A 14,190-nucleotide genomic window follows, 5' to 3' on the forward strand; every position below is an offset into this window, starting at 1 on the left:
CTCGCTCCCAGGTATATTGGACCCTTTTTCATTAGTAAACGCCTGGGACCGGTAACCTACCGCTTATGGCTTCCTACCATGTTTCATTGCTGAAACCGTTGATTTCCTCTTTGTTCCATGCTACTCCGCCTCTACCTCCTGAAGTTTAATCAGATGAGGACCCTATCTATCAAGTAGAGATGTGAATCGTGTCCTCGATCGTCTTAACGATCGATTTCAGCTGGGAGGGGGAGGGAATCGTATCGTCGCCGTTTGGGTGTTTAGAGTATCGTTAAAATCGTTAAAATCGTGAACCGGCACACTAAAACCCTCTAAAACCCACCCCCGACCCTTTAAATTAAATCCCCCACCCTCCCGAACCCCCCCCCCAAATGCCTTAAATTACCTGGGGGTCCAGCGGCACACTAAAACACCCTAAAACCCACCCCCGGCACACTAAAACCCCCTGAAACCCACCCTGACCCTTTAAATTAAATCCCCCACCCTCCAGAACCTCCCCCAAATGCCTTAAATTACCTGGGGGTCCGTAGCGGCGGTCCGTAGCTTAAATTACCTCCGTAGCCTTAAATTACCTCCGTAGCCTTAAATTACCTGGGGGTCCGTAGCTAAATCGGGGGAAGGGGGAGAGCAGGAAAACCGGCACACTAAATCGTGTAGTCTTCAGCCGGCGCCATTTTGCAAAATGGCTGCCGCAAAATGGCGGCGGCCATGGACCAACACGATTCGACGCAGGAGGACGTTCTGGACCCCCGCTGGACTTTTGGCAAGTCTTGTGGGGGTCAGGAGGCCCCCCCAAGCTGGCCAAAAGTTCCTGGGGGTCCAGCGGGGGTCCGGGAGCGATCTCCTGCCGCGAATCGTTTTCCGTACGGAAAATGGCGCCGGCAGGAGATCGACTGCAGGAGGTCGTTCAGCGGGGGTCCGGAACCCTAACAGGGCTGGGAGGATCCTGTGCTTCTGGCAGGGGTTGAACCCGAGTCGCAGCTGGGGATGATTGTGCCTGAATGAAGGCTTGCAGCCCCTGGAAAAATTCTAGCCAGGAGAAGGTCTCTGGGACCATGTTAACCCCAGGGGGAGTCAGAGTAGGGGCCTCTGAGGTGCCTTCTCCTCCCTTCCCCTACCTAACCCCCCCGGCCCTATCTACACCCTGCCCTACCTTTGTCGCGAAAGTTATGCCTGCTCGAGGCAGACGTAACTTGCGCGCGCCGGGCCGGCTGCTGGCGCGCCATGTTCTGGTCTGGGGGCTGGTCCAGAAGCCGCGGCCACTCCCCCAGAATGCCCCTGGGCCGGAACTACACCTGCGGCCCTGCCCCAGATGACGAGCCGGCCGCTTCACGCCCCTGACACGCCCCCCCCCCCCCCCCCCCCGATGACGCGCCAGTTGTGACACGCACCCCACAGGAAAGCCCCGGGACTTACGTGCGCCCCGGGGATTTGCGCGCGTCGGAAGCCTATGCATGACTTGAAAATGCAATTTATCTGTGCTATTTTCCCCCCAATCTAAGTACATTCCCCAGGAATGCTTAATTTATATCTGACTAAAAGTGCCCATGATGTTAGTCCCCATGGTACTTTTACCTGGGTAAGAGTTGGTCAATTTTTAAACAGCCAATTAACCTGGGTAAAGAGATATTTATCTGCATAAATAGCTTCTGAAAATTGCTTTCTCCAGTTGCATGCTTGGTTCCTAATGGTCAAAGGGAAACTACCTGGATAGTTTTTCTTTGAAAATTAGCTAGCTTAATTTAAGAGCATACAAAGGGGTGTGTACTTTGCACCTCCTATTTGTAGAGACAGCTGAGGGGGGATGAGGGTAAAATAGCACATACAATTTTGAAAATCCCATGTTTCTGCACTGTTTTAATCCTCCAACCCAAACACTCCCTCAAGAACACCTCTTTTTAATGTGGCTAAAAGTTTGCATGCTGTGGAATTCCATACATACTTTTACTCAAATAGAGGAGAACAAATTTCAGGCAGACTAATTAACCCAGGTTAATAGCATTGACAACTACCTTCAAGATATAGTGGATGCCCAGATAAATTATAAGTGTAGTCTTGAGGGTTGCAATTAAAACTGCTATTTGGTGCAATAGTTTTGCTAAGAGAGTTTATATGAATGCTTTTTAAAATTGGAACGTATGCGCATAAATCCCAATCCTTCCCATACTCCATCCACTGGAACCCTGTCCCCATAAATATAAAAATGCACATTTATAATGGGTTTGCACATAATTTTGTGACATATCTGTTGCACAATTTTCTAAAAGGCAATTTCTGTGAGTAAAGCATTACATTATATGCAGAAGTCCCTTTGAAAATTACTCTGTCTAAGGGCAGCCATTATATATTAATTTTTGAGGGATAGATAATATGCATTTAAATTATCTAAATACTACTCAATTTTTAATGAGTTTAACAATGAATGGTGACTGTTTGATGATATAATTGTCTCCTGCATTTTGTTCAGAGGAACATGACAATTTGAAGAGTAACTATCAAAATAAAAATGAAGAAATGGAACATATAATATCCAAACAAAAACTCAAACTAGACTCGACCTCTGCTGAATTGGAACAAACCAAAGAAGCATTAAAGTCTTGTGATAATATTGAAGAAAAAGGTATGACATACATATTTATTAACATACAGTATGATGGCAGATAAAGGCTACAATGCCCATCTAGTCTGCTTTTTTTTCTTTCCTGTTGCAAAAGTGAGCATATGTGATCACAGGATTAACTTTCAAACCCTCTCTGTTTATGTCAGGCTGGTTTGAGTTCTGTTACTTTTTTGCTGTCTTCCATTTCCACTGGGAGCCTGTACTGCTATCTTGAGTGTCTGTGCCCCAAATGCATGACTATACTTTTCTGCAATAATTCACAGCTGCTGAATAAACTTCTGTATTCTAACCTATCTGGGTTGTTCACAATGTGGGGAGATACCCATCACCTGCAAAAAGACAATAGCAATAGCATCTATATACATGTAAAGAGCTTGTGTTGGTTGGTCAATCAGTCACACTGTTGTGCTTATCTGTGGCCTGGACCAGTAGACGGTGCACTGTGAATATACCAAATGTATGCAAAACCCTTGTCTGCAAAGGCCTGTCTCTCATGTCCTATGCCAAAGGTTTTCAACAGGTGTGTCAGGACGAGGCTCTGGGAGGTCTGTCGCAGGGCCAGCAGATGGCTGCCTTCTTATCAGCCCAGGTGGGAGTTGGTTGATTTCCCTTATGTTGGGCCTGATGGGAGGCTACTCTCACTTCCTTTTTTTTCTTTCTGGCCCATTGGGAGGCTGTTTCCTCCTTCTCCCAGATCAACGTGACACATTGCTAGCTCCCGCTGTTCTGGGCCTGATGGGATGCAAACTATCTTCCCCTGCTGAGTCTGGGAGTGATGCTGATGATGATCTCTTCACCCTGTGGAGGGTGAGGGAAAGGAAGTTGGGGCTTATGGGAAGATAACGGTGGAAGGGAGAGGGAGTGTGGGGGCTGCTGTGCAGGAAGGGGTGGGAAGAGTTAAGCAGGGAAGAGAGGGAGCCAAGGAAGAGGATGTGTGTGTGTGTGTGGGGGGGGGGGGGGGTCCAGGAATGCTTTGCAAGAATGTGAGTATGAGGAGATGATTGAAAGGGAGTAATTGGGAAAAGTGAAGGATGATGGAAGCATGGAAGGGGAATGACAAGGGTGCAAGAGCCATAATATGTCAGTTTAGGGAATGTGAATTTCTTGTAACTTTGTACTTTGCTTAGTCTAGAAGGAAATGTATTTCTGTTTCTAGCTCTCCAGTTTTGCACTGCATGCAGATTGCCTTTTTGAGGTTTCCATTCCAGTTTTTGACTCCATATTTGTAATTTGTGGTCTCGTATTCTGTATATGGTGAAGGTTGGATCTGTATGTGTGACTAAGGTGAGGTATTTTACTAGTAGGTAGGGATTTGTAACAATCTTCTTTGTTGCATTTTCTTATTCTCAATAGGACATACATTGGTGCTGCACTGCTGCCTTTTCATAGGAAGGGAAATTGCTGTTTGTGTTCTTGGAATTAGTGTTGCAAAGGTATGGAAGGTTTGCTACATGTGTGCTGAGTGATTTTCTTTTTTTCAGGTTTAGTATTTTACAATGCGCCTGGTAGTAAGGGAGTTTCTGTTTCTGCTACTGAGATAGCACCAGAATCAGAATATCTTTTTTTATATAGCATGTTATATTTAAAATATCCTAGTTCCACTCTGCATCCATTGCTTGGGGACCAGGCGGGAGGGGGGGGGGGGAGGGGGGTGCGGGTTCCTGTGGATGCAGAATATATGTTTACATTTAGCCCCATGATGGTCAAGTGTCCAGTGTGTCATGCCTGTAAGCATTATCTGTCAGGTGTGTCCCAATAGAAAACATGTTCAGAACCACTGCCCTAAACACAGGGACAGGCAGGCACAGGTACTAGAAGGCGTACACACACAAATATATTCAAGCTCCCTCGCATACATGCACACATTCATACAAACACAGAGGATCCCCCCAACACACACACACACACACAGCACTCCCATACACACATATACATACACATGTACACACAGATGCATACACATATATACACACACACACACACAAACATACAGATGTGCAGGCTCCCCTACACACATATACACACACACAGGCTCTCTCACACATACACAAACACAAGCTCACACACATCAACTAAATCTGACTAGATTGGCCTCATTTCGCAGGAACTGGAAACTAGCTGACAGTTTGGTGATGGCAGGGAGGAAAGAAAGTTTCAATTGTCCTCTTTGCATGGCGGATTGTCCGGCAGTAATAAAGAGAAGAAATGGCAGCAGTATTGCTACAATGAGTTTACTAGTGCACATTTGTGCATGGTATTCAGTGGTTGCTTTTCAAATCATACATGAGAAGGAGTCTTTAATAAAGAGGATCTTTCCTAGCGTGTAGCCAGATGGACTCAGGACCAGTGGGTTATGTGCTCTTCTGCCAGCAAATGGGAGACGGAGTCATATTTCAAAGCTGATGTCACCTTAATGTATCCCTGCAGTGAGCTCAGCTCTTCAGTATCTCTCCATCTCCTAGCAGATGCGGACACTATCCCACATACTAGAATAGTGTTAAGAATTACAGCAAAGAAGAAAATTTTTTTTACTTTAAAGAAGTTCGAGCCCTGCTCTCCTGCAGTGATACCTAAGGGTCCCTCCCCCAGTTGAAAACAACTGAGGTGATTTTCAATATCCATTAGAGGTGTGCCTTGGTCCGGTATCCGGTTCCCGGCGTGGACGTAGCCCCCAGAGTGGCTGAAAGGCAGTGGGTGCACAACCGAGCATGGCGGTGAAAGTAAAGCCCTCTCCCCCTGCAGCTGGAGACCGTCCTGGCACGCGATCGGTAAGCGCCGAGACCAGGTAAACAGAAACCTTTAAATTCAGCTCTCCGGTCTCTGGGGCTCAGATTGCCATACAGATTCAGTTTCTTCTTCTGGCGAGGTAAAAAGGGAGTACCGATTGGGTTGAGCAGCCTTGGGTGGGCTAGGCCTTGATCCGGTGCAGGAGTCCAGATACGTGGAGACCCTCAGGGGCGCCATCTTACGCGCGGGGGCGTCGGCGCCCAATTCCTTTCTCGACTGGTGGTACATGCGTGGCAGGCCGGACGGTCGATGTGCCCAACTTGTGTGCATCCAATATAGACACGCGCACAGATGCGAGCATAACTGTGCACACAACAGAGCACACACCGCGCGCATAACTACACATACAGCCGCGCTTACAGCTACACGCGCACATTGTGCTCAAACGCATAACTATGCACACATTGAAGCACATTACCTGTGTGCCTAGACATAGAGGCAATGGCACTGGCATCCAAGAAGCCCAGAAGGCACTCTTTTTGCACAGCCTGCCACATTAGAGCTGCACAGTCTGAACTGTAGTCCTGTCTGTGTCTTCATTGCGAAGAAGCCTAGGGGGGACTAAAGCCTGGTCCCTCACTGTCGGAGGATGGGTCCGGAGCTACTACATACGATAGCACCCCGGATCTATCAACACTGAAATGGCATCTCCACAAGAGGGCACCTCAGAGGCCCCTACTCTGACTCCCCCTGGGGTTAACATGGTCCCAGAGACCTTCTCCTGGCTAGAATTTTTCCAGGGGCTGCAAGCCTTCATTCAGGCACAATCATCCCCAGCTGCGACTCGGGTTCAACCCCTGCCAGAAGCACAGGATCCTCCCAGCCCTATTAGGATGCCTCGAGACATGCTTCGCCTAAAGAAGAATTTCCCGGACGGGTACCCGGATACCTCGGATGATGATGGCGGCTCTCTAGAAGAAGGAGAAACCCCTCCAGGCCTGAAACCATACTGAACCATGCTTCGCTTCTTCCACAGGGATGAATTACCAGTCCTTGTTTCCCAGACTCTGAAGACTCTGGGGATCCCAGGCACGGACCCTTTGGTGGAACCAAAGAAGAACCCCATCTTGGTGTCCCTTTGTAAAGCCTCATGCTACTTCCCAATGATGGAAGCCATCCAGGAACTGATTGACCTGGAGTGGGATGCCCCGGAGGCCAGCTTTAAAGGAGGTTGGGCCTTGAAAGCCTTATACCCTCTGGAACCAGCAAAGAAGGAACGCCTGCGTTTTCCGAAAGTGGTCTGTGCCATCTCAAAGAGAACAACCATTCCCATTGAGGGAGGGGCTGCAATGAAGGATACTCAGGATAGATGATTAGAATCCATCCTTAAGTAGGCCTTCGACGCAACAGCAAAGACACCGCAGATTGCTTCCTGCTGCGCACTGGTGGCACGTTCCTGTTTGCTCCTCTCTTGAGAAAGGCAAACAACGGAGGAACATATACCAGTGAAACAATTGAACCTGCAGCAGCCTTCCTGATGGACGTAAGTTCAGATCTGGTGCGTACCTCAGCCAGAGGAGTAGCCTCAGTAGTGGCGGCCAGAAGGCAGTTATGGCTACGGAATTGGTCTGCTGACGCGACCTCTAAAGCGAATCTCACAGGGATGCCCTTTAAAGGATCTCTCTTATTCGGAAGCGAACTGGAGAAGTTAGCTAGCAAGTGGGGTGAATTTCCAGTGCCGCTGCTACCAGAGGACAGGGGTAAAAGATCCCAACACCCCTCCCCCAGAAGAACTAGGGACAGAGGTTCTCAACGGTTTCGCCCCTACAGGAACTTGCAGTTCTAGGCATCTTGTCCCTCAGGAACCGACAAACCAAGAGAGGAACAGGCCCAGAGGCAGGCTCCGGCAGTACTCCCCAATGAGAATGGGATGACCCATCCACAGGAAGAGGAAATAGGGGGTCGACTTTCCCTCTTCTATCAACAATGGGTCAAGATCACGTTGGACAAATGGGTACTAAACATCATTCGAGAAGGTTACTCTCTGGAGTTCCGCAGCATCCCTCGGGACAAATTTATGATGTCACCCTGCCACTCCCACACCAAGATCACCAGTGTTTTCTACGCTTTGCAATACTGGGTCACCATTACCAGTTCAGAGCACTACCCTTCGGCCTAGCAAATGCTCCAGAACATTCTCCAAAATTATGGTGGTTGTGGTGGCAACACTGAGGAAGGATGGGATCTTGGTACAGCCTTACTTTGAAGACTAGCTGATCAGGGCAAAGTCTTCAGAAGAGAGCCGGCAGATGACCAGCAGAGTCAAGAACCTACTGCAGGATCTTGGTTGGGTCGTGAACACGGTCAAGAGCAGTCTGCAGTCCTCTCAGTCTCTAGAGTACCTGGGGGCCTTTTCAACATCAAACAGAACAAAGTCTTCCTCCTGCCCCGAGGAGAAGGAAGCTGATGGAACAATTACGACGATTGATGACCAATGCACGTCCCAAAGTATAGGACTTTCGTGAAGTCCTCAGACTCATGGCATCAATCCTGGAGGTTGTTCCATGGGCAAGAGCTTATATGTGACCACTCCAGTGCTCCTTACTGTCACGCTGGAACCCACTGTCCCAGGACTACTCAATTCACCTCCAACTACCAGCAGAGGTACGTTCAGTGGTGACTACAGGAAGACCACCTAAGCAGAGGAGTAAGCCTATCCCCACCGAACTGGATCGTGCTCACCACAAATGTGAATCTATGAGGGTGGGGAGCCTACTGTCGGGAACTGATGACCCAGGGACAATGGAGCAAGGAAGAGGCGGGATGGAACATTAACTGCCTGGAAGCTTGAGCAGTCAGACTAGTGTGCCTGCGGTTCAGCCCCAGACTCCAAGGCAAAGGGTTCAAGTAATGTTGGACAACGCTACAACGGTTGCCTACATCAACTGCCAGGGAGGAACCAGGAGCCAGCAGGTGATTCTGGAGATAAACCCTGTCATGGCATGGGTGGAGATAAACCTACAAGGGATCTTGGCCTCCCATATCGCAGGAAAAGACAACGTCTCAGCAGACTTCCTCAGCAGAGAGAGCCTGGAACCGGGGGAATGGACGCTGTCGACCACTCCTTCCAAATGATTTAAATTGCTGGGGACTCCCAGCCACGGACCTACTGGCCACTTCTCTCAGCACCCAAGTCCCCAGGTTCTTCAGCCGCAGACGAGAGCCATACTCCCAAGGGATCGACGCTCTCATCCAGACCTGGCCAAAGGAAGACTTACTGTACGCCTTCCCCCATGGCCACTACTGGGCAAGGTCATCCGCAAGATAGAACAGCATAGGGGACTAGTTCTACTAATGGCCCCGGATTGGCCAAGACACCATTGGTATGCAGACATGCAAAGACTCCTTGCGGGGAGCCCTCCGTGCCTTCCTCCACACAGGGACTTCTCCAGCAGGGCCCGATTCTTCATGAAGATCCATCTTGATTCTCACTTACGTTCTGGCCCTTGAGAGTACTTGCCTGAAGAAGCGCGGTTACTTGAAGGCTGTGATTGACACCCTGCTCTGTGCACGCAAGTTCTCAACATCTCTGGCATGCATACGGATCTGGAGAATATTTGAAGCCTGGTGCGAGAACCGCAGGATACTCCCACAGATGGCCAAGATCCCCATGATTCTGGAGTTCCTACAGGACGGTATGAAGAAGGGGTTGCCATTCAACTCCCTCAAGGTCCAAGTGGCAGCCCTATCCTGCTTCAGAGCCGAAGTGAACGGAATCTGTCTATCAGCTCATCCAGATTAGACCCGCTTCCTAAAAGGGGTTAAGCAACTTTGGCCACCCCTAAAGTGGCCAGTGCCCCATGGAACCTCAATCTGGTATTAGACTTCCTAGTGGGGGCTTCCTTCAGACGAACGCGCAGTCTGTCACTGCGCCTCTTAACATTGAAGACAGTATTTCTGGTAGTAATATGTTCAGCTTGTCGCATCTCTGAACTACAGGCAGTATCCTTAGGTTCACTCCTGGAAGCATACAGCTGCGCACTGTCCCCTCCTTCCTACAGAAAGTGGTTTCTGAGTTTCATTTGAACCAAGCCATCCCCCTACCATCTCTGGACGAACATAGGGACTCGGAAAACTCATGCCTTCTTTGCCATCTAAATATTGGCAGGCTCCTGTTGTGATACCTGGAAAGATTGGAACCGGTGCGCAAAACGGATCACAAAACAGATCGCTTGTTCATTCTCCACAGCGGGAAGAATCAAGGAGAAGCGGCCTCGCGGGCGACCATAGCTCGCTGGATCAAGGAAGTAATCAAGGCAGTCTACATAGAGGCAGGAAAGCCCTTACCACTACAGGTTAAGGTTCATTCTACTATTTATTTGTTTATTTGTGTGTTTTTATATACCGAAGTTTGGTGCATGCCTTCACTCCAGTTTACAGATATAACAACTCATTACAAAGAAAGTCAAGTTAAATATAACAATGTTATAGCGATGATTTTCATAACAACTTGTTACAATGAAAGAGAAGTTAGATATAATGGTTTTCATAACAAATACATCATCGGGAATGAATACAGCAACTAAATACAGCAACAAAAATAAATAGATAAATAAAGCAACTTTATACAATGTATATCATAACTGTTATAGTAGGTCCTTTACTTAACAGTTAAACAGGTCCACTAGTTAAGAATTTAAATTTATTATAATTAACATAGGGATATATCAATTTGCAAGGGAAAATTGGATATATTTAAATTTGTTAGCAGTTGGGGTAAATTGTTAAAAGTTTAACTTTCAGATTGTTGTTGAAAGTTTAACTGGCAGATTAGGTAATTGAATGCTACTGAAGAGCAAGGGTCAAATTTATTCATCTGGGTAATTACATTGCAATGGTTTCTTGACATGGTGTTAATATTGGTTGGTGGTGGTGTTAACCGATGCCATCTTTGTAAGTTTGTTTAAATAGGAATGTTTTTAGTTGTTTCTTGAATAGTTTCGAATCATTTTATAGCCTGAGTTTTTCGGGTAGAGAGTTCCAAAGGTGAGGTCCAGCTATAGAGGCCACTCTATCTCTAGTTGTTGTAAGGTTAGCCATTGTTACTGATGGTATGGCAAGCAGGTCTTTATTGGTAGATCTGGTGTTGCGCTGTGGTAAATGCTTCTAGAATATAGAATTTAAGCATTCTTTTTCATTGTTTATGTTTTTGTGTATTATGGTTAGTAATTTGTATTCTGCTCGTTTTGATATGGGCAGCTAGTGTAGTTCCTTTAGTACTGGGGTAATGTGTGTAACTGTGGCATTCTGTAGTAGCTGAAGGGGGCGAGTGCCAGATTTGGGAAGGCCTATTAGTAGTGAGCTGCAGTAGTCGAAGGTTGTGAATATAAGGGATTGAAGAATAGTTCTGAATTATGGTTGGTTTAGGAGCGGTTTTAGTTTCTTCAGTATTGAGAGCTTGTAGAATCCTTCTTTGGTTTTCATGGTTATATGTTTTTTTTAAGTACAGTTCAGTGTCGAGCCAAATCCCCAGGTCTTTTACATTATCATTTAGTTTGATTAAGGTTTTGTCAATTTGTATTGCATTTGTGGGTTGTGTAAGATGGCATTTTCTTTTAAGCAGTATACATTCGGTCTTTTCCATGTTAAGGAATAGATTCATGTGGTTTAGAGTATTTTTTATTATGTTGAGGTGGTTGGTGTCTAGTTTGAGAGCATTTTCTATGGTGTTTGATACGGGGATGAGTAGTTGGATGTTGTCTGCATATATATATGTGATGTTGAGGTTTGAAAGTAGGTGACATACTAGGGCCCAGGCAGTATCTTGGGCAGAAACCAAGCTGCTGTCGCCCGCCGAGATCTGTCGGGCGGCGACGTGGTCCTTCTTACCCACCTTCTCCAGGTTCTACCGCCTGGATGTTCAGGCCCGAGAAGACACAGCCTTCGCAAGGACAGTACTAAGTGGGCTCCAGGCAGCTTCCTGCCCTATCTGGGAGTAGCTTTTGTACATCCCACTGGTCCTGAGTCCATCTGGCTACACGCTAGGAAATGAAGAAATTACTTACCTGATAATTTCATTTTCCTTAGTGTAGACAGATGGACTCAGCATCCCGCCCACGGGTGCCCCAGAGAAGGAGGACCCCGGAAAGTGAACCCCGAGACTAAGCAAATACGGGTAAGTGGTTGCCTACCCCTAGTTCAAGACACCCGCAGTTTGTCTGGTGTCGGCGTTAATTGGTTGAGTGCACTGGCGGTCTCCAGTTCTTGAAATCAGGTGAATCAGTTCAATCAAGTTTAATCAGTTTTAATGAAGTTAATTAAGCAAATATATATATCCACAATGGCTTTTCGAAGAGAATTCTGAAGAGCTGAGCTCACTGCAGGGGCATATATAAGGTGACGTCAGCTTTGCAATCTGACTCCATCTCCCATCTGCTGGCAGAAGAGCACATAACCCACTGGCCTGAGTCCATCTGTCTAACTAAGGAATACAAAATTATCAGGTAAGTAATTTCTCCATTTCTGAAGGTTAACACACACTTTTTGACTTTCTAAATTTTATTTTATTGTGATGTTTCTACACCAATGTAATTTTATGTATTTTGGATTTATTGTATTTATCTTGATGTATTTTTTACTGTTGTAAACCGTTATGATGGCTACACCGAATGACAGTATATAAAACCAGTAAATAAATAAAATAAATAAATAAGGCTGTTATACAGTTTTTTGTTGGCCTTGTACCAATATAGCCTTTTTAAGATAGACAGTATTTTGTTCCCATTCTAATCAGATTTAGTTGATGTTTTTCCATGTTCAAATTCCCCCTGAAGAAGCCAACAGGTGAAATGAGGATCCTTGTCGGGGTTCTTCAAAGCTGAATTTCAACATTGGCTCATGCAAATCATGTGATATTTTTTGATTGTGCTTGCTAACCTCATATAATATTTTGTATTTGTTAGTCTGATAAAAAAAAGTATATATATTATCTGTAACGTTATTTGAGTGTAGTTTCAATATGATTTCAGTATGAGTGCGGTGTGTGGGTGATATATGCAGAATTATTTTCAGTACAATATTTACAAAAAGCTTTTTAATTGTATGTATGAATCACATTTGTACTATACACAAACTAATATTTTTTATATTGATATTATATGTATTTTTAGCTATGTACTTTATGTATAAGTATTGAATAAAGGTTTAGTTATTGTTTTGTAAAAGATTTAGTTTTGATTTTATGAAGGATTTATATGTACTGTTTTACCCTAGAGGTAATTATTATATATATAAACACACATGCAGACACACAGGCTGCCCCTCACACTGTCATGGGGCAGGTAGACTGGGCTAGAATTTCCCCTTCCATAAGTAGGGCCAGATTTGAAGATAGGGCTGGGCTGGGTCTTCTGCCTATACCAGCCACTTCCCCCATGCCCTTGAGCTCTGGTAGTCAGTAGGACTTATCCAGAAGCATAACTAGTGCTGGATGATATCACAGGCTGGAAGTTGGGGCTTGGGGCTGGACCATGGTACAAGCTGGGAGCTGGAACAAAGCACAAGCTATGAGCTGGATATAGGCAGGGCTGGAAATAAGGCTGGAATCAAGGGCAGGCTTGAACAGCTTTGGAAAACAACACTTTCTCAATGCTACAGTGCTAAGCAAAGGTTTGTGAACCCCAAATATAGTATTGAGAATTGCAAGTTCTTATCATGATATCCTTGTTTTGGAAACTGAGTAGAGTTTCCCAGGCTGGAAGCAAAAAGCCACATGGACTCCAGCCTTTTCTAATGCAGATAACATTTTATTCAAGTTACAGCACTTCAACACAATAGAATGACTGCCTACCTTTGCAGTATACTTCCCACTCCCTGGGATTTGGTCAGCATAGATTTACAGCAACTGCCACTTCTGGAGATGCGGAGGCCTCCTGAATCCAGCTGGATTTACACTTTCATGCTCCCCAGCTGGTCCTGTCCTCAGGCTTCTCCCTTTCCCAGCAAGGTCCCACCCACAGATCTCTCTCCCTCTGAGGGATTTAAAGTGGGCCAGACATCTAGCTGGTCCTGCACATGCAACAAGGGGGACAATGGCATCACTCCATTACATACACCCCCCTCAGCTCTGACCCCATCCAATAGCCACTGTTTCCCCTGAATCCCATCCAGGAAAGTACCACACACCTCACTCTCTTTCATCTGGCCTCCCACCAGCTAGGTTTGTGGTTGGGAATCTAGGGTCAGACTCACCCCCATTCCTTAGGGTCATCCCAGATAACATTTTAGTACCACCCACTGCAGCCTGTGCCAAGTATACACACACAGTCCTTTATCTGAGTCCATCTGAAGCTCCGGGTTCCACTTCCACCCTAGTGGGACTCCTGAGACTGGCTGTGGGACGTGTGGTGAGTACACTTCATTCATCTTTGTGGTGACTTGTTCCTCCTCTGCACTGTCATGCCCAGCACCCTCTGATGACTCCAAAGCAGTGGCATGCATTGGCTCCTCAGCAGCCCTTCTCACTGGTTCCATTTTGCATGCCTGTCCTAGGCCCCTCCTTCTGGACTCTCCAGGGCAGCACCTCCATCTGGCTTCTCTGTATTCCCTCTCGCTAGGGACTCAATGGTCTCTGTGGCCTCTTCACTTGGCCCCTTGTCAGCATCTCTCTCAGGTTTCTAGATACTCCCTCTCACAGGCCAGTTGGTACTGCTCCTTCTTGGCAAATGTGTTGCCCTCTCCAGGGCTCTTTTCAGTGTTTGGGCAACCTATAGCACCAACCTTAGGCCTTCCTGCAGGGCCCTCTCTCTTTAGGCAGGTCCTTTAAGCTCCTCCATGAGCTCTCG

At 46.6% G+C, this 14,190-nt stretch overlaps 1 protein-coding gene across 2 annotated transcripts in view; it reads left to right on the top strand.

Annotated features, from left to right (window-relative positions):
* CCDC158 (coiled-coil domain containing 158) overlaps window positions 1-14,190 on the top strand; it is a 1,731,209-nt gene that overhangs the window by 1,644,099 nt on the left and 72,920 nt on the right. For both annotated transcript variants that reach the window (XM_029599728.1, XM_029599736.1), the window contains one exon: window positions 2,468-2,620. In XM_029599728.1, coding sequence (XP_029455588.1) covers window positions 2,468-2,620 — 153 coding nt within the window. The remainder of the gene's footprint in view (window positions 1-2,467; window positions 2,621-14,190) is intronic.

Source organism: Rhinatrema bivittatum, chromosome 1 (assembly GCF_901001135.1).
Source record: "Rhinatrema bivittatum chromosome 1, aRhiBiv1.1, whole genome shotgun sequence".
Lineage (NCBI taxonomy): Eukaryota > Metazoa > Chordata > Amphibia > Gymnophiona > Rhinatrematidae > Rhinatrema > Rhinatrema bivittatum.